We start from the raw sequence: 18,990 nt of genomic DNA, 5'->3' as shown, positions 1-18,990 counted from the left end.
GCGGGGCGGGCCCCGAAGCAGCAGAGGGAGGTGCCGGGGCAGAGCTCAAGGAATTAACCTGCCTGGGGCCCGGCGGTGTGACCACATCCCTGCCTGAGCTGCTCCTGAGCCCGGTGCAGGCTGGGAAGGGGCGCGGTGCAGGCTGGGAAGGGGCGCGGGAGCCAGGAGGGTCATCCCTTAATTGAATCCACGTGTCCGCGTTGGTCTCGGGCGGGCAGCTCCCTGCGCGCGGAGTCTCCGGGCACCTATTGGCTGGGGACACGCTGATAAGTTAATTTCTAGCCGATACCAGTTTGGCTCAGTGGATAGAGCGTTGGCCTGTGGACTGAAAGGTTCGATTCCAGTCAAGGGCGTGTACCTTGGTTGTGGGCACATCCCCAGTAGGAGGTGTGCAAGGTTGATGATTTTCTCTCATCGATGTTTCTAACTTTCTATCCCTCTCTGTAAAAAAATCAATAAAAAAAAATTTTTTTTTTAAAGAAGTTAATTCCTGGCCTGGGGGAGGGGGGTGTGTGGATGGGGCGCCTGGTGTCCTGGGCACCGGGCTCTGGCCGGACAGCGGTGGCAGCCGGGCTGGATCCCTGTCCTTGGTGCTGGGGCCGGAGGAGCTGGGGGGCGGGGTGTGGGCGGAGGGCACAAGGAGGGGGCACCCGGGAGGGGGCAGGCGGGTGCTGGGCCCGGAGGAGCTGGCGGGCGGGGGGTGAGCGGGAGGGCACCTGGAGGGGGCACCCGGAAGGGGGCAGGCGGGTGCTGGGCCCGGAGGAGCTGGAGGGCGGGGTGTGGGCGGAGGGCACCGGGAGGGGGCAGGCGGGTGCTGGGCCCGGAGGAGCTGGCAGGCGGGGGGGTGAGTGGGAGGGCACCGGGAGGGGGCAGGCGGGTGCTGGGCCCGGAGGAGCTGGCGGGCGGGGGGTGTGGGCGGAGGGTACCCGGGAGGGGCACCCGGGAGGGGCAGGCGGGTGCTGGGCCCGGAGGAGCTGGCGGGCGGGGTGTGGGCGGGAGGGCACCTGGAGGGGCACCCGGGAGGGGGCAGGCGGGCGGGGTGTGGGTGGAGGGTACCCGGGAGGGGGCACCCGGGGAGGGGGCAGGAGGGGCGGGTGTGGGCGGGAGGGCACCAGGAGGGGGCACCGGGAGGGGGCAGGCGGGTGCTGGGCCCGGAGGAGCTGGGGCGGGTGTGGGCGGGAGGGTACCCAGGAGGGGGCACCGGGAGGGGGCAGGCGGGTGCTGGGCCCGGAGGGGGCAGGCGGGGCGGGTGTGGGCGGAGGGCACCTGGAGGGGGCACCCGGAGGGGGCAGGCGGATGCTGGGCCCTCGCCCCACGAGCTGAGCGGATGCGGCGGGGAGATCGGCCGGTGCCCCCACAGCACAGACGGCCTGTGGGAACCGTTCCCGGGGGCCCGGCCCGTACGCTGTGACCCCGCCGGCTCCGGGGTGTCTAACAGCCCCGCAGGTGCCCCCGTCCGCCCAGCCTGCAGTCCGGGCTCCAGCGGGGTCTCCGAGGCCCGGACTGTCAGACACGCTCTCCGGACCCCGAGGTTTTTGCCTTAAATTAAGGTGCCCAGATGCCCCGATTTCTTACCCTTTGTCCCGCGTCCCGCGGCGTTTAAAAAAGTCCGGGTCCGGATGTCTGGTCACCTTACCTTAAACCCACGCCGAGTCCTCCTCCCCGGCCTCCAGGCGCGTCCCTGGACAGGCCCCTCAGAGGCCGGAGGCTGCACCTCCGGAGGCCGCAGGGACTGGCAGACCCGGGGAGGGGTCATCTTCTCCTGCCCCCCGTGACCCCCACCCTCCCCGTGATCCCCACCCTCCCCGTGACCCCCACCCTCCCCGTGACCCCCACCCTCCACGTGCCCCCCAGCCTCCCCGTGACCCCCCACCCTCCCCGTGACCCCTCCCCTCCCCGTGACCCCCACCCTCCCCCTGACCCCCACCCTCCACGTGACCCCAGCCTCCCCGTGACCCCACCCTCCCCGTGACCCTCCCCCTCCCCGTGACCCCCACCCTCCACGTGACTCCCACCCTCCCCGTGACCGCACAGCCGCACTGCATCATGGGAAATTGCCGATTTGGCGCTCCAGGTCACAGCAGGGTCAGGAGCCTAGAGGGTGAGGCTGCCCGGGCGCCGGGTTTTGGAAGGCGGAGCCTGTGGCCCATGGCCTGGGCTTTGTGAGCGCGGACACCTCGAAGGAACTCAGTTCCCCTGTCTGCAAAATGGGAACAATCCGGAATCCACAGGGCTGGAGGATCGGCTGAGATAACCGGGCGGTGCCTGCTTCTGCATGGAAGCCCCCTCCGACCCCCCATATCGGCTCCCTGAACCCCCACAGGCCAGGGTGGTCTCCGTCGCTTCTCAGCACCTGCCAGCTGCTCGGACCCGGGCGTGGCGCCTGCAGAAACCTGGCGGGCTTCCTCGGGGAAAGACATGTCTGTCCATGGGGGCGGGGACATGGCGTCTTCCAGACCAATGTGTGTGGGGGGCGGGGAGGTCCCGACCCGCCTCCTTCACAAATATGTCAGGGGTCCTCGGCCCTCGGTGCTCTTCCCAGAGACCTGTCCCCACGAGTTCCCGGCATTAGGAAGAAGAAGGAAAAGCAGTGAGCAAGATGGCCGGCTGGCCCAGTGGTTAGAGCGTCGGCCAGAGGAAGCAAGGGTCTCGGGTCCTCACACTTCCATGCGCTCCGCAGCTGACTGGAGGGGCCGGGGGTGGGGTGAGGGTAAACGCCAGCCACTCAGACACAGCTGGTGAAGCTGCATCGTTTTTAGAGAGAGAGAGAGAGAGAGAGAGAGAGAGAGAACAAAGAATAGACGAGAGACTCCCCAGATTACAAGTGTGGGTTACAGTAATTGCTAAATTACAGAGCTCCGCTTTATTAGGCACACGCCCCCCGCTTCCCTGGCTCTCGGCGGCTGTGCTGAGCCGACAAAAGCCAGCAGGCTCCGTGGAGAGCGGGCGGGAGCTGAGGGGGCCACGGGAGCCCCCGTGCGGGTGAGGCTGGAGCCGAGCTGGCCACCCCCACCCCCCTGAGAGCCAGAGCCGCAGGGGACCGGGCATTTTCCAAACGTGCAGACGCGCCGTGGGCTGTGCCGGGTCACGGGACGTCCTGAGCGTGTCCACACCGGGGTCCCTGTCGGCACCAGGGTCCGTGTCCGCACCGGGGTCCGTGTCGGCACCGGTTCCGTGTCGGCACCGGGGTCCGTGTCGGCACTGGGTCCGTGTTGGCACCGGGTTGGGTTCCATGTTGGCACCGGGGTCCGTGTCCGCACCAGGGTCCGTGTCCGCACCGGTTCCGTGTCGGCACCGGGGTCCGTGTCCGCGTCCGCACCGTGTTCCATCGGCACCGGGGTCCGTGTCGGCACTGGGTCCGTGTTGGCACCGGGTTGGGTTCCCATGTTGGCACCGGGGTCCGTGTCCGCACCAGGGGTCCGTGTCCGCACCGGTTCCGTGTCGGCACCGGGGTCCGTGTCCGCACCGGGTCCGTGTCGGCACGTGTTCCATCGGCACCGGGTCCGTGTCGGCACCGGGGTCCGTGTCGGCACCAGGTTGGGTTCCATGTTGGCACCGGGGTTCCGTGTTGGCACCGGTTCCGTGTCAGCACCGGGGTCCGTGTTGGCACCGGTTCCGTGTCAGCACCGGGGTCCATGTCGGCACCGGGTCCGTGTCGGCACCGGGTTGGGTTCCATGTTGGCACCGGGGTCCGTGTCCGCACCAGGGTCCGTGTCCGCACCGGTTCCGTGTCGGCACCGGGGTCCGTGTCCGCACCGGGTCCGTGTCGGCACCGTGTTCCATCGGCACCGGGGTCCGTGTCGGCACCGGGGTCCGTGTCGGCACCAGGTTGGGTTCCATGTTGGCACCGGGGTTCCGTGTTGGCACCGGTTCCGTGTCAGCACCGAGGTCCGTGTTGGCACCGGTTCCGTGTCAGCACCGAGGTCCATGTCGGCACTCTGCTCTTCCTGTTGTCACCAGTCGTAGCGGGAACATCTCCGGCCCCCGGGCAGGCGCCTGGTCCGTGAGAACTGCCGCTCCCTCTGCGCACTGCGGCCTCCTGGTCTGTAGTTCTCATCTCCACACGCCGGCTCACCCCTCACTGCCTCTGACAGGCATGTACGCCTGCCTTTAGCATGTACACACACACCACGTCTGGCCTCTCTCCGAGCAGCTGACCCCCGGCGGCGGCGAACTGAGTCACAGCCCAGACCCCACTCACCTGCGTGTCCCAGCGACTCCGCCCTGTGAGCGGCCCCTGCCGCTCTCCCGGGAGAAATGTATTTACATGACACCAGTTTTCCCACGCACGACGCTCGAGGTGAATAAATAAAATCACTGTAAGACACGCAAAGCCGCAGAAAGGGGGCCCACAGTCAAGAGGAAAACCACCCGCAGACGCAGACCCACCGATGGCGGAGACCCGGAGTCAGGGACCAGGGCGTTCAGTGTAGTAAAGGCAACCGGAGGATCCGGCGGGGGAGGCAGGCGGGTGTGCGAGGGGGGGGCAGGGGGCGTGCACCTCCCAGAGCACCGCCCGCAGGAAACCGCGGTCAGGGGAGAAGACCAGGGCCGGGGCCGCGGTTCCCTCCCTCCTCGTGCCTCCTCCACCAGGTCTGCAGCCGCTCCTGGCGCTTGTCTAGCCACCCCCTCGTGTGCGGGAGGGCGGTCTGGCTCTCATCACCGCATTTCGCAATGCTGGTGTCGCTCACGGCTGTGCTCCTGCCAGCGGTGGCGGCAGAGGGCACACCCACGGCTCGCCTGGGTTCAGCTGCAAGGTTGGCGTCCTCTGTCCGCACCCCCAGGCCGTCCCCAGACCCGACGCCGGCCGGGGGCCGAGGGCCTGTGCGTCCCCACAGTGCGCCTCGGGCTCATGCATGTGTACCGGAGTCTCACGGCAGCACACCCCACTGACACCCCACGCAGCCCTTCCTGGGGCAGACTGACCCCCGAAGTTACTCATGGGGGGACATGGAGAGGCTGGCAGGGGCGGAGAGAGGCAATGAGCAGTGGCTCCCTCACTGACAGCTCTCCAGTAATTTAGTTTTTCAATCAAGATGTTTCCAGGCCCGAGTGCTGGGCAGCTTTACCTACTTTATAAAAATTTTTATTTATTGATTTTTACAGAGAGGAAGGGAGAGGGATAGTTAGAAACGTCGATGAGAAACATCGATCAGCTGCCTCCTGCACATTCCCTACTGGGGATGTGCCCGCAACCCAGGTACATGCCCTTGGCCGGAATCGAACCTGGGATCTTTCAGTCCTCAGGCCGAGGCTCTATCCACTGAGCCAAACAGGCTTCAGCACTTATACTCCTGATTGGCATTCACCACAGCGCCTCCTCCAGTCAGGAGGGAAGGCCTTTCGAGGGGCTCCATTCCGGGCAGCTTCTCCGAGGCCCCAGAGAGGCGGCTGCTGTGCAGCCGGACGAGGCTCCGAGCCCAGGAGGGCTGCCGGGGCCGGAGGCCTGGGTCCCCCAGAGCCAGGCTGACCGCTGGCAAGCAAGGCCTGGCCGCGGCGAGTGGGACGGCTGGGCCGGCCGCGGGCCCCTGGCGGGATGGGGCGGAGCCTGGGCTCTGGTTCTCTGGTTTGGAACCCAGCCCAGCGGGGGCCCGGGCACAGGGACCGTCCGCCCGGCCAGGCGCGAGGAGGCCGCGGAGCGGCCCCGGGTTCCACCTCCCGGGAGCCGGGCTCTCCTGGACCCGGCACGGGCAGCTCAACAATCCCTCCCGAGGCCGCTCTGGCCAGCCCTCCCGCTCCTCCTCCGAAAGGCCCTTCCTACGAAAATGCGTTTTCAGTGATTTCAGAGAGGAAGAGACATGTCAGTGGTGAGAGAACCACCGATCGGCTGCCCCACACGGGATGGAGCCTGCAACCTGGCCTGGGCCCTGACCTCGGGTCAGAGGTGAACCCTGCACCCATGGGCCTCGCTCCTCGGTCACCCCCCCAATGAGCACCTCCGAGCCCGGGAGGAGCCAGGAGCCCCTGCCCCCGCCGCACCTGGGCCGCGCCCGCCGGCCGGGAAGGACCGCACACCGGAGCCCCGGGTTTGCATTTGGAACATTTATTTCAGGAAATACATTCCCAGCACTTTGTCATTTTTACAAAAAGACGGATTCTCAGGAGGCACCTAGCAAAGGCCACTGTGGAGCGTCCGGGGAGGGAGGGCTGGCTGGGCCGGAGGGGGGCGCGGCGGCGTCCGGGGGGCTGCGGGCCCCCAGGCTGGAGGCCGGCCGGCGGGCGGGGCGCGCCGGGGGAGGCGCCCCACGTCCCGCCCTGACACCGGACACGGACACGTCCTTCAACATCGTGGCTTTTGGCAAAAACATGGCAAGTCGGCAAGTAAACGGTTTCACCGAGGGGCCCTCCTCCGGTGGGCGGGGAGCAGACGCACAGGCGCACACACCGGGGCACGCGGGCAGCCGGGGTCTGTCTGCACCCCGGGTCTGCAGGCGGCCCCGCACCCATCCGGGGCGGGAGGCGGCCCGCGGGGCACACACACACAGGCCCTGCCGGTCCCCGTGGGGAGGCTGAGGGAGCGGGGTCACTGCCCGGCTGATGGACATCCCGGCCGCTCCCCTGGGGTGGGGGGTGCAGGCCCGGCACACGCAGGGCAACAGGAAGTCAAGGCCTCTCACCTGCCAGCCGGCAGGAGCGTGGCCAGGGCGCTGAGCGGGCATCGGTGGCCTGCACTCACGAACCAGAGCATGCGGGCACACAGCTGTCCAGAGACAGGCCTCAGCGCCCCTGCTCCGTCACACAGGCGGGGGCGGGGACCAAGGCCACGGGGCCACGGAACGGCCACCACGGCCCAGAGGACCTCCGTGGGCACCGGCCACTTCCTCACTCCACTCCCACTGGACTCACTCTCTGACCTTCCTAAAACGGGGGTGGGGGTGGGGATCTTTCCTTCCTCTGAACCCTCAACCAGAGCCCAGCGGAGGGGGACGGCAGAGCGCCACAGGGCGACGTGGACACCCCTCCCCTCGGCCCGGCTCCGTTCCCGTCGGAGGGACGGCGGGCGGCGGGTTCGAGGGGGCGGGAATAAAGGCACTTCCTGCTCCAGGACGGGCCGCAGGCGGGGGGATGGGAGGACAGGCGGCAGCCGCGGGGCTCGCCACGTCTAAGCAATTGGCAACTGGCATCTCATGGAGTTAATGGTCCCCGCGGGGGGCGGGGACGGGTTGGGGGGCTCTGAGTGATGCGGTCTGAGTCACGCCCACGCCCTGGGAGAGGGCGGAGGCAGGAAGGGGGTCCGGGTCCCCCGGGGCTCCGTCCCTCCTGGGTCTGCCCCTGGCTTGGTCCAGGGGCTGACGGCGGGGCGTGGGGGCGGGGGGACCAAGAGCAAGAGCAGGAGGCCTGGCTCCGGCCTCCTGGGCCTGGGGACGGCCGAGCGCCGGCCCCCCCGCCCCCCGCCCCCAGGGCTGGGCCGGGAATAGGGTCGTCGGGGCAGGGCGGTCTGTCCGGCATCGTGGGCGGGCGGAGAGCGATGCCGGTGAGGGAGGGAGATAAATGAGGGGGGGCTGGGGCTGGGGACGGGGGCTGGGGACGGGGGGGCGTCGGCGCGTCTACATCTCCTGGGCGCCCGGGCCCCGTCCTCCACGCCGTTGGCCACGCTGCTCTCGTGCAGGCGCTTCACGCGGTACGCCTCGAAGTGGATGCTGCTGGTGATGTCCTTGATGTTCTGCATGTGCGTCCTGCGGGGCGGCGGGGCGGGTGGGAGGGCGCAGGGCGGTGCTGGGCCTGCCTCCCGCTCCCCCTCCGCCAGCCTGGACTCCCGCTGCCCTCCCCACCCCCACCCCACCGCGCCGCCGCCCCCACCCCGCCCCGCCCCGCCCACACCCCATCCGGTCCCCACCGGGCCTCACCTGATGAGGAGGTCCCGCAGGTAGGCGAACTCGCAGTGCATGATGTTCTCCACTGGGGGGAGACGGAGGGCTTAGCGCCACGGAGCCCGCCCGCCCCGCCCCCGCCCGCCCCGCCCCCGCCCCAGCAGCTGGGTGCCCAGAGGACCCGGGCAGGCGGGCAGGGGAGAGGGAGCCCTGGCACCCCACAGGCACGGGGCGCTGCGGGTACGGAGTGGCTGACAGGACTGGCTCGGCTCCTGCTCCCCAGAAGGTTCTGGAAGAGCAAGGAGATGGCACAGGAACAGGCCCCTCTGCCCCTCCCTCCGCTTCCTCCCCGGGAAACGGGAGAACCACGGGGTGCAGTGAGCTACCTGGTGCCCTGGTGCCGCCCTCCTAAATGCCCGTGGGGGGAGGCACAGTGGGGGGCGCACAGGCATGAGGCACGAGCTGGGGGCCCCGGGCACTGCCACCTCAGCACCCCCAGTCCCAGGAGCTGCGCCGAGGCCCCTCCCGTGAGCGGCGCCAACCACACAGGCACAGCGACAGGAAGCCGGCCTGCGCAAGTCTCCCCTCCAGCTGCCTGCGGGGCCGAGCTGACCACCAGGGGGCAGCAGAGGCTGTCCATCACCCCGGCGCCCTCCGGCCCCTCCCATGTCCCCACTGCCCTGGTCTCATCTCAGAGGTCCCCCCGTCCACCGGCCCCCAACGCGCCTCCATAAAGAGGTCCGTAAACAGCAAGACCTCAGGAAGGGAGAAGATGGAAGAGGAGGGGCCAGGACAGGGCAGAGGCTGCCGAGAGGGACAGGGAGGAGCTGGGCAGACGTGGCAGACACCCAGCCTGCACCCCGCCAGCCCCTCCATGGGCACCCAGAACGGCCACGCGCCTCCACACCCTCTGGCCAGCCTCTCTCAGCGGCTGCCAGGGCGGGTGGCCCGGTGCGTCCCAGCGCCGGACAGGGTGTGGCCTAGCGAGGGGCAGACACGGCCACAGGGCGGCGCCGCAGGACCGATGAGGACCCTGTGAGGGACCCTCCACGCCCGCCTTCCTCCCTGGTGCTTCAGAGGTCCCGGGAGGGCCCCTCTGCTGGCGGCCGGGGGCCACGTGAGGGACGAGGTTCGGGAGCCAGCTCGGGCGGCTGGCGGCTCTGGGGGGTGCGGGGCGGCTCTGGGGGTGGGGGGGCGGCTCTGGGGGGATGGGGACGGGGGTGGGGGGGCGGCTCTGGGGGGTGGGGGGCGGCTCTGGGGGGATGGGGACGGGGGTGGGGGGCGGCTCTGGGGGTGGGGGGCGGCTCTGGGGGGATGGGGACGGGGGTGGGGGGGCGGCTCTGGGGGGTGCGGGGTGGTTCTGGGGGGATGGGGACGGGGGTGGGGGGGCGGCTCTGGGGGGTGGGGGGCGGCTCTGGGGGGTGGGGGCGGCTCTGGGGGGATGGGGGCGGGGGTGGGGGGCGGCTCTGGGGGGATGGGGGCAGGGGTGGGGGGCGGCTCTGGGGGGTGGGGGGCGGCTCTGGGGGGGGATGGGGACGGGGGTGGGGGGCGGCTCTGCGGGGGGAGCAGGCGGGGGTGGGTGGAGGCGGCTTTGCTTTGCTCTGGCCGGGCCCACGCACAGCGGCCGTACCTTCGATGGTGCCCCACTTGGTTTTCCGGCCGAGGATCCGCTTCCCGTTGACCTGGTACTCGTGGTCGCTGCCCACCACGGCGAACGGGATCATCTCCTGGGGGCGGGCGCGGTCACACGTGGGCCCAGGAGCTGCCTGGGGCCCACAGCCCAGGGGCGTCCTCAGGGCTCCGGACCCCCCCCCCCTCCCCCCGTTTCCCTCAGACCCGGAGGCAGGACCCCTCCCCCCCGTTTCCCTCAGACCCGGAGGCAGGAGCCCACCCCGCCCGTTTCCCTCAGACCCGGAGGCAGGAGCCCACCCCGCCCCAGCCGCGGCACAGCGTCCGGCGCCACGCACCCGGAACTTCTCGTTCACCAGCCGGTCCTCGGCGTCCTCGTCGAACTCCTTCTGGGGGTACACGTCGATGCCGTTGGACAGCAGGTCGGCGGTGATCTGGGGGTTCAGGGGGAGAGATGGGGCACCGTCCGCGTGGCAAGCCGGCCCTGCCACGACCACAGTGTCTGCCGTTGCCACGACCTCGGAGTGGAGGAGGGGCAGCCGCAGGCCGCCGGCCAGGAGACCGGTGGCTGCCCGAGGGGGGGGCGGGGCGGGGGGACGAGGGGAGGCCTACCCGCTGCTTGAAGTAGACCCTCTCCTCCAGGGTCAGCGTGTCGGCCTTGGCGATGACGGGCACGATGTTGACCACTTTGCTCAGGCGCTTCATGAACTCGATGTCCAGGGGCCTGAGGCTGGAAGGGAATGGCGGGTGGGAATGAGGTCTGAGGACCCGGGCCAGAAGGGAGGGAGGGAGGGAGGGTCACTGCCTCCGCCGGAGAGAGCCTGGGCAGCGTCCCAGCCCCCGCCCCGCCCCGCCCCCGCCCCGGCCCCGCCCCGCCCCGCCCCCTGGCCCCTGGCCCCGGGCCCCTGGCCCCGGGCCCCCGGCCCCCCCCCCCCCCCGGCCCCGGCCCCGCCCCGCCCCGCCCCCTGCCCCCCCCCCCCCGGCCCCGGCCCCTGGCCCCCGGCCCCGGCCCCTGGCCCCCGCCCCCGCCCCGCCCCGCCCCGCCCCGGCCCCGGGCGCCCCGCGTACGAGTGGCCGGTGGCGGGGATGAAGTACAGGCAGCAGTGCACACGCGTGTCCGGGATGCGCTTCTTGCGGTTGATGTTCACCTCCTCCTGCAGGTACTTCTCGTACTGATCGTTGATGAACTTCATGATGGGCTGCCAGCTGCGGGGACCGGAGGGGTCAGCCTCAGGCTCCGCCCGCCCAGCTCGGCAGCTCCCCGGTCCCCTCGGCAGGCCCCCCACTCCCAGGGCCCCTCTTTCCGAGCAGGGACCACAGCCTCATCTCAGCCCTGGCTCAGGCGGGTGGGGAAGGGCAGAGCCTGGGCCGCGGGGTCAGCAGCTGGAGGAGGCCCCGCCCCCGCGGGCCCGCCCTCACCAGTTCTCGTTGTTGATGTGGTCCCCGAAGCCCGGCGTGTCGATGACCGTGAGCTTCATGCGGACGCCCTTCTCCTCGATGTCTGCGGACACAGCACAGGCTGAGCGGCCGCCCGCCAGCCCGCCCCAGCGAGGCCCACGGGGAGCCCCGGGGGACCCCGATGACACCCAGGCTGCACCGGCGACACGAGGGCCTGCATCGCAGGCGTCCAACGGCCTGGAGGCCCCGCCTGCGGCCTCTGGGGGTAACTGAGCTGGGAGCCGGGCCTGCCGGGGACCACGGGCCTGATGCCGGAGTTAATAAGAAGAGGAAAGCCACAGGGCCGGGGCAGGCCCGGGCGGCTCCGGGGAGGGCTGCGGGACCGCCCGCTCCCCGCTCACCGTGCGTGATGGACTTGATCTCGATGGTCTTGGGGATGCGCTCCTCTGGGCTGGGCGGCTGCACGGACTTCCGGCTGATCTTGGACTTGAAGAGCGTGTTGATCAGGGTGGACTTCCCCAAGCCACTCTGCCCTGCGGGAGAACAGCCGGCGGCGGCATCCGGTCAGGGGGTCACGGGCCCCGACTCCGCAGTGTCTGGGCGTCACCCAGCACCCCTCGGGGGGGGGGGGGCTCTGGTCAGGGAGAGCCAGGCCGCGGCCGAGCTCCCCCAGCTGTGGCTGGACCCCCGCCTCTGACCACAGGGTTCACCCTCCCCTGCGGGTCCCACGCTCCCTCCCGAGAGGGCGGAGACGCAGAGCACGTGGGGTTCAGAGGAAAAGCTCCCCGAGGCCCCACCCAGGACCCGGACAGAGGGCCGCCCCCACGGAGGGAGGTCTGTGAACCGGCCACGGCGGCCGCCCACGCCGCTGGGCTGTGGTCCACCCCGGGCGGGCTCCCGGCCTCCGGTCATCCGGGGTAAAGGCCGGCGGCTCAGCCCACAGCCACGACCGCCAGCCTCGGCGAAAGGTCACCGGTCACTGCTTCCTGGTGCCGGAGGCCCGGCCTGCTGGTGTGGGGTCAGCCCCGCGGGACTGAAGGCCAGGGTTCGAGTGGGAGCCAGGGGACACTGCCAGCCTGATCGCCCCTAACTGCCCCCCGCTGGCCTGGTCACTCCTAACTGCCCCTTCTCCCCCCCGCTGGCCTGGTCACCCCTTAGGGCCCCCCTGCTGGCCTGGTCACTCCTAACTGCCCCCTCTGCTGGCCTGGTTGTCCCATGCAGCCTGCTAACCCGGGGAGGCCACTGGTCAGAGCCTGTCTGCTCCCCCGGGGGCTCCAGAGGGGGCAGGGCCGCTCTAAGGAGCTGGAACCCGCAGGCTGGCACAGGATGCACACTTCAGGGCCACCTGCCCCTGTCCCGCAGGCCGGGCCCTGCCCCCGTCACAGAGAGGGCGGGTCATCTCCGGGGATGAGGGCCCGGGGATGAGGGGAATGAGGGGGATGAGGGCCCAGGGATGAGGGGGATGAGGGCCCGGGGATGAGGGGGATGAGGGCCCGGGGATGAGGGGGATGAGGGGGATGAGGACCCGGGGATGAGGGGGATGAGGGCCCAGGGATGAGGGGGATGAGGGGCCCGGGGAGGAGGGCCGGGGACTCACCGACCACCATGATGTTGAACTCGAAGCCCTGCTTCATGGCCTTGCGGCGCATCTGCTCCAGGATGGAGTCGATGCCCACGTAGCCGAAGTCCGCGGGCGCCTTCTCGCTCCGCGGCCCCGGCGCCGGCTTCAGCCCGGCGTCTCGGGGGGCGTCAGCCATGTCGCCAGCGCCGCCGGGAGCTGCCTCGGGGGCTGCGGGGAGGGGGCAGAGCGTCAGGGGTGAGGTCACCCGCGGGTGCCCCCAGCCCCTCCCTCCATCCGCGGGCAGCTCCAGCCGCCGGCTCCATTTCTCAGATGGAGAAACTGAGGCTCAGCTGCACAGAGACCAGGAGAGCCTGGCCCCGAAGCCCCCCGTGCCCTGTGAACGGCGCCCAGGGTGGCAGCCACGCGGGGGGCCTGGCCCACGGGCGCCACCCGGACCCTCGGACCCTCCCCTCCGCCCGCCGCCCGCCCACCTGCTCGTCCCGAGTCACCCCAGACCCGAGCGGGCAGCGAGAGCCCAGGTGGGGTCCGTCCCGCCCTCACCGGACCGGCCTCGGCCCCGGTCCAGCCGCGGGCGGGAGAGGGCAGCCTCGTGGGGATGGAGGGACCACGGTCCGCCCGCCACACCTGGGGGGTGCGCATCCCGTGCCTGACAGCCCTCCCCCCGCCCAGCCCCGGCCGCCCTGGACTGGACCCCGGGGGCCACCCTCTCTCTGGAGGTTCTGCTTCCGGGGCAGCGGCCAGGCGGCAGGTGGGGCTGAGCTTCTCAAAGTAACTCCCGCTCGGCCGAGACCGGTTTGGCTCAATGGATAGAGCGTCGGCTTGGGGACTGAAGGGACCCAGGTTCGATTCCGGTCAAGGGCATGTACCTTGGTTGTGGGCATATCCCCAGTACGGGACATGCAAGAGGCAGCTGATCGATGACTCTCTCTCATCGATGTTTCTAGCTTTCTATCTCTCTCCCTTCCTCTCTGTACAAAATCAATAAAATATATTAAAAAAAAAAAAAGTAACTCCCGCTCGGCCTGTGTGGTCAGACCCTCCCTCCCCACGGCCCTCCCCGAGTGCCGGGCCAGAGGCTGGGGGGTGCCCCCTGGGGACATGGGTACACCGTCTAGTTTGGGTTCCCCACCAAGTCTGTGTCTAGTGGGCCCCCCGCTTCCTCAGCCAGCCCCCTGTGCCCCTGTGGCCTCTGCCAGCAGCCCCAGCCATGCCCTCCGGCCACCCACTCCTCGCCAGCCCGGGAGCCCTGGACGGGTGCCAGGCCAGTGCCCAGATTTCCGTAAACTGAGTTCCCACTTCCCGATGCGATGACCAGCCCTACCCCACTCGGTCACCCTCAGCGGCCCCCTCCCCCGCCGCGGATGCCCACAGCGGGGAGAGACGGGACTGGGGAGCTGAGGCCAGGGCCGACCCCACCCCCGCACCGATCCCAGGAACCGGCCGTGGGCGGTGTACCTAGGGGTCAGGCTCCACAAAAATCCCCACTTCCAGGGCTGAGGGGTGAGGAGGCAGCACGAGCTAGGAAAAGCCAGGAGCCTCGGGGTCCGGGCTGCCCCCAGCCCAGGCCAGGGGGGCCTGGGGGTGCGGGGTGGGGAGGGGACCCAGCCCTCACCAGGCCCCCTCCTCGGAGAGGCGCTCCGGGCTGGGCCCGCACCTTTAACAAAGACAGAGCTGCTGGGGCCCGTGTGGCTCTGGGGCCGCCGCCTGGAGACCGCGGCCGGCGATGGGGCGCCCAGCCCCCGCCCCGCCCCCGCCCCCGCCCCCGTGACTGGAAATTGCTTCCATCTGTCTGCGGGTCTGGAGCCGCTCTCCACCTCCCCCCACATCCCTCCCCTCCCCCTCCCTGCAGCACTGGGGGCGGGTGGGGTGGGGGGATGGGGCTCGAACCCGGCTTCCCAGCACATCCCCGGAGCAGGGCTCCTGTCAGCCCATCAAAGGCCCCTCGTCCACGAGAATCCGAACCCAGCACACCCCCGCCCCCGCCCCCCGCCCGGCTGGCGGAGTGGGAGCACAGCAGCCGCTGCGCAGGGGGGTCCGTCCTGCTCATCAGGGAGCCCCCAGCGGGCCCCTCGGTTCTGCCCACCCCAGTGGTTCTGCCCACCCCAGTGGCCGGCGGTAGGGACAGAGGGCTCCGCCCCCTCCCGCCCGGGGCAAACCGCGGGATCTGCCCGGCTCCACGGGAGGCGGGGAGCCCAGCAGGCGGACCGCCCAGACCCGCTGTGAAAAGCAGGCACTGGGGGAGGGCCGGGCGGCCCCAGCCTTTCCTTCAGCCACGAAAAGCCCTCTGCCCCGCCGTCCAGCATGGTGGCCACATGGAGGTTTTCAAAGAATCGTGGTAAACTGCACACGACATAAAACTTACCCTGAGCCGTGACTGGCTCGGGCACGTTCCCATGGTGGTGCGGCTCCTCCACCATCTCTTGAACCCTTTCCTCTTCCCAAACCGAGACTGTGCCCCCCCGCCCTGTCCACCCCGCCCCCGCCCCCCTGCTCCCCGCGGGGAGGGAGCCCCGGAGTGGGCGGTCTGGGTCACCCAGAGCGCCTTGAACTTTCCGAGACTCCGACAGCCACCGTCACACGTGGCATCTGAGCGCCGGGAAGGCGGTGCGCCCCATCCGAGCACCGGGAAGGCAGTGCGCCCACGCAGCACAGACACGTTTACTCCGTCTTCACAGACACGCTTAAACCTTACAGCTGGGCACAGCCCGGAGTCCCGGCCGGCCCGCAGCTCCTCTCGCAAACGGGGAAACCGAGGCCCCAGAGCAATTTTGTTCCTGAAACGCCGCTGGAACGGGCCAGGCCACCAGGAGGCCTTCTTTGAATGGAACCTGTCACTGCACACTCACTTCCGGGACATCGGATTGGTGTCTGCTGTGTCCCCCCTACAGGCTGTGAGCTCTGGTGTGTGTGTGTGTGTGTGTGTGTGTGTGTGTGTGAGACCTCCAGAGCCCGATGGTGACGGCATACGCGATCAAGACTCGTGGAACAGATGGGGGCCTGAGAGTCTCCCCCGGGGGGTGGCGATGGGAAGGGGCAGGGCTCTGCCACCCCAGCTGGCCTGCAGCCCCCTCCAGACCGTGTCCACCTCCCCAGGGACCCCTGCCTGGGCCTGGGCCTTGCCCTTTCCCAAGGCCCCGCCGCCTGACCGTGTTCGGTTTACACCCAGATTTCATCCACATTATTAATAGGACAGGGAAGTTCTCCACGGAGAAGTGATCGGTTTCACGTCCACCTCCAAGATGGCCACACCCTGGTCAGTACACAGCCAGCGGCAGCCACGTTGTTCCTCAGCGGACAGTGTGTGCTCAGAGAAGGTAGGCCCGTCTCCGAGGTCACACAGCACCTCCCGCCTCTTCTCACAGCTCCCACTGCCGGGAACTCAGCCTGGGGAAGCCCTTGGGAGGGGATGGGGCCCAGGTCTGCCTTGGGTAAGGTGACCAGATCGTCCCGCTTTTGGCGGGACAGTCCTGATTTTTAACAATTTTTCCCCGAGTCCTGGCCTGACTGAGCTCTGCCCCACCCGCTGCCAGGCTCAGCGCGGGGTCCCGATTCCAGGCCCCCCCCAGGGCCGGCTGCAGCTCTTCCAGGACTCTGGAGCTGATGTGGGCAGAGCCTGGCACACCTGCCGCCCCGGCAAAGCTCCCGGGCAGACCAAGCGGAACAGATTGTCCACGTGTCCCTCCTCTTCCCAACACCACCTCCGGGAGCTGCCCTGGTGAGCGAACAACACCGCCGGCTCTCAGAGAGGACGCCCCCTTCCAGTGCCAGGGGCTGGCGGAGGAGGAGCCGCATGTGCAGGTGGAGGAAAGGATGGGAGGCCGGGGCTGGGAACCAGAGCGGGAACCGCCCCAGAGGAAGATGTTCGAGACACGGCTAAACACAACAGCGACAGAAAAAGATCCTGGGGTCCTAGTAGACCAGGACCACAAGACCGGCTCATCCAACCAGATTCCGTGAGGCCTACAGCAAAGGAGGGGAGAGAAGACTCGCAGGCTGCGATGAGGCTGAAGGAAGACGGTGGCAGCACAGAGGAGCGGGAAGCACATGGGCTCACCTCTCATCACCCAGAACGCCGGACAGAGGCCCGGCAGTCCCGTCGGTAAGAAACTTAGCCTGGCAAACAGCCCGAGACTCGTGTGCGTGTCACAAACCCTTTTAAAAAGCTGTCAAAGGACTCCCTCCCTCAAAGCAATAGGTACATCCAGGGAGACACCCACCAATCGATTTGGGCAATTTGGGGGGTGGGGTGGTCACCAAAGAACCCCTACGTCCGAGGATCTCAATTGAAAAAAAATAAATTAGTCTAATGTAAGGTGACCCGATTTTTATCGGGACTTTTTAAAAAATGCTATGGGACAAATTGTTAAAAATCGGGACTGTCCTGGTCTGGCCACCTTAGGGGGACTTAGTACTTATGTGCATTGTCTCTTCATTGAACTTTTATCAACACCAAAGAAGGCCAGGGCTCTGTGGCCAGGGAAGGTGAGGAAAAGTTTAAAATGATCAAATGTGGACAATTCATCGGAGAAGCAGGGGGAAGAGAAGGGGAGACCACAGGCTGGGCCCTGTATCTGGGGGTGGGCGGAACTGCTGGGGGCGGGGCTGCGGCGGTGGGCGGAGCCGCTGAAGATGGGCGGATCTGGTGAAGTGGGCGGGGCTGAGGCGATGGGAGAGGCTTAGGGTAGAAGCCGAGGTGGTGGGCGGGGCTGCTGGGGCGGAGCTGCAGTAGCAGGAGGGGCTTTGGGTGGGCGGAGACTATGGTGGGCGGGGCTGAGGCGGCAGGAGGGGCTTCGGGGTAGGCGGAGCCGCTGAAATGGGCGGGGCTGAGGTGGTGGGTGGGGCCACAGAAGGTAGACGGCTATGATGATGTGGGCGGAGCTACGGTGGGCGGGGCTTCTGGGTGGACGGAGTTGCTGGACATGGCTGAGACGGTGGGCGGGGCTGAGGTGGTGGGCGGGGCCGCTGGGTAGGAGGGCCTCTGGGTAGGCGGGGCCGCTGACGCGGGCGGGGCTGAGGCGGTGGGCGGGGCCGCGGGGTGAGTGGGCCGCAGAGCCCGGGCGGGCGGCGCGGCTTTGAACAGAGGACCTTTTCCGGTGTCCCCCATGAACCCACCCCGGCCTCCACAAACGCCTCGTAACTGTCACCGGGGAACTTCCTGTTCCTTCCAAAGATGCAAACACTGAACACAAACGGCCAAGTTTTGCAAACGGCGCCGTGGGATCCAGGGCTGGGTTTTAACGGCGCGCAGGGCCCGTTTAACGCGATAAGTCACTCAAATCGAATTATACTTCACACGTTGTCCGGGCAGGAAACGTCTCATCGCAGCCCGGCCAGGAGCGGGTGCCAGAAACCTGAGCCCAGGCCGGCCTGCAGCCCTGCGCAGAGTCCGGCTCAGAGGCCGGCACAAAGCGCTCCGGGCCGGGCGGACCTGCCCCTCCGAGGCCGAGCCACCCCCTCCCCTCCTCCTGCCCTTTCCGAGAGGAAACCCGACCCCAAGCCGCTGGCGCAGGGTCCCCGCGGGTGGGACGGCGCAGGAGTCAGTCTCCCACGCCCCGTGCCCCGCAGGCCCTGGGAGGGGACAGCAGTGCGGCTCCCTCCCCGCCCCACGCCTCCACCCCCCGCAGTGGAGGCCCCCCTTCCACTGCCCGCCCGCTCCCCCTCCGCGCTCTCACAAACCCTCAGAGCCAGCCTCCCCGCCATTGTCCGGGCAGGAATCTCAAGAAGGTCCTCACTGCTGCCAGCGCGGTCTCAATGGCCCGGCGGGAGAGCGGGCTTGGAGCCCGGCCAGCCCCCGCCCCCTGCTCCTTCGTTCGCAGCGGAGGCCCTGGGCTCCGGGCCCGAGACATCCATCTCCGGCAGAGCAGGCTCCAACCTGCCCGTCCCCGCTCGCTGCTGAGCGAGGAGTTTCTGTGCGGCTCCAGCCCGACTTCTCATTCCGTGTCCCACGGCCCACGCCCCTCGCAGGACCCGGGACCGTGCCCCAGGCTCCTCCCGGCCCAGGGAACCTTCCAGCAAGACAGGCCCCTAAGCCAGAGCCAACCCGGAACCCAGCCCGGCCGCCCACGGAGCCCGAGGGGCCCGCCAGCCACGGAGTCCGTTAGTTCTCCCTCCCCCGCAAGGGGGGACAGCGCCATTTGTCACCCCGTCTGTCAGCGGGTGGAATGTCCTCTTATCGGGGATGTCCCCCCGGGAGGGCGGCCTCCGGCCCGGCCCTCCTATCGGCAGCTGTCGGCGGATGCTCACCAGAGCTGTCCGGCTGGGCACCGGCTCTGCCTCCCCAGCGGAGGAGTCATCCGAGCTGACCGAGGGGTCCGGCCCCTGGGGGGCACCAGGGCACCCCTCCAGCTGAGCAGAAAGGAGCTCGAACCTGAGAACAGGGAGCGCTTTCCTCCTGTGCAGGTCTCAGGCCCGAGGCTGCCTCAGGCCCCCCGCGCCCAGAAAGGCAGGGGCGGGGGAGGCAGAAGGCAGGGCAGAAAGGGGGGCAGGAGCAGAGGGCACCTCCTATCTCAGCTGAGGGATGGGGAGCGGTCAGCACCACATGCAGCCAATGGGGTCATCCACCCACTGGCC

The 18,990-nt window shown here is 69.2% G+C and overlaps 2 protein-coding genes across 4 annotated transcripts in view; one reads left to right on the top strand and one right to left on the bottom strand.

The window, feature by feature from the left end:
- Positions 1 to 18,990, top strand: part of SEC14L1 (SEC14 like lipid binding 1) — a 259,583-nt gene that overhangs the window by 74,193 nt on the left and 166,400 nt on the right. The gene's annotated exons all lie outside the window — the stretch shown is intronic.
- Positions 1 to 18,990, bottom strand: part of SEPTIN9 (septin 9) — a 139,783-nt gene that overhangs the window by 65,013 nt on the left and 55,780 nt on the right. For 2 of the 3 annotated variants that reach the window (XM_084861957.1, XM_084861959.1), the window contains 9 exons: positions 12,436 to 12,627; positions 11,240 to 11,371; positions 10,860 to 10,941; positions 10,509 to 10,646; positions 10,053 to 10,170; positions 9,779 to 9,874; positions 9,442 to 9,538; positions 7,848 to 7,899; positions 6,028 to 7,676 (listed from right to left, as the gene is read on the bottom strand). In XM_084861957.1, the coding sequence (XP_084718083.1) occupies positions 7,193 to 7,676; positions 7,848 to 7,899; positions 9,442 to 9,538; positions 9,779 to 9,874; positions 10,053 to 10,170; positions 10,509 to 10,646; positions 10,860 to 10,941; positions 11,240 to 11,371; positions 12,436 to 12,627 (1,391 nt within the window). In that variant the 3' untranslated portion in view covers positions 6,028 to 7,192. Of the gene's footprint in view, positions 1 to 6,027; positions 7,677 to 7,847; positions 7,900 to 9,441; positions 9,539 to 9,778; positions 9,875 to 10,052; positions 10,171 to 10,508; positions 10,647 to 10,859; positions 10,942 to 11,239; positions 11,372 to 12,435; positions 12,628 to 18,990 lie in introns of those variants that run through there. The other variant, XM_084861958.1, reaches the window with a different exon arrangement.

The sequence above is a fragment of the Pipistrellus hanaki genome, assembly GCF_964339955.1.
Source record: "Pipistrellus hanaki genome assembly, chromosome: 16".
Taxonomy (NCBI): Eukaryota; Metazoa; Chordata; class Mammalia; order Chiroptera; family Vespertilionidae; genus Pipistrellus; species Pipistrellus hanaki.
Note: the sequence above shows the minus strand (reverse complement) of the source record. Positions and strands in the feature narration are given on the sequence as shown.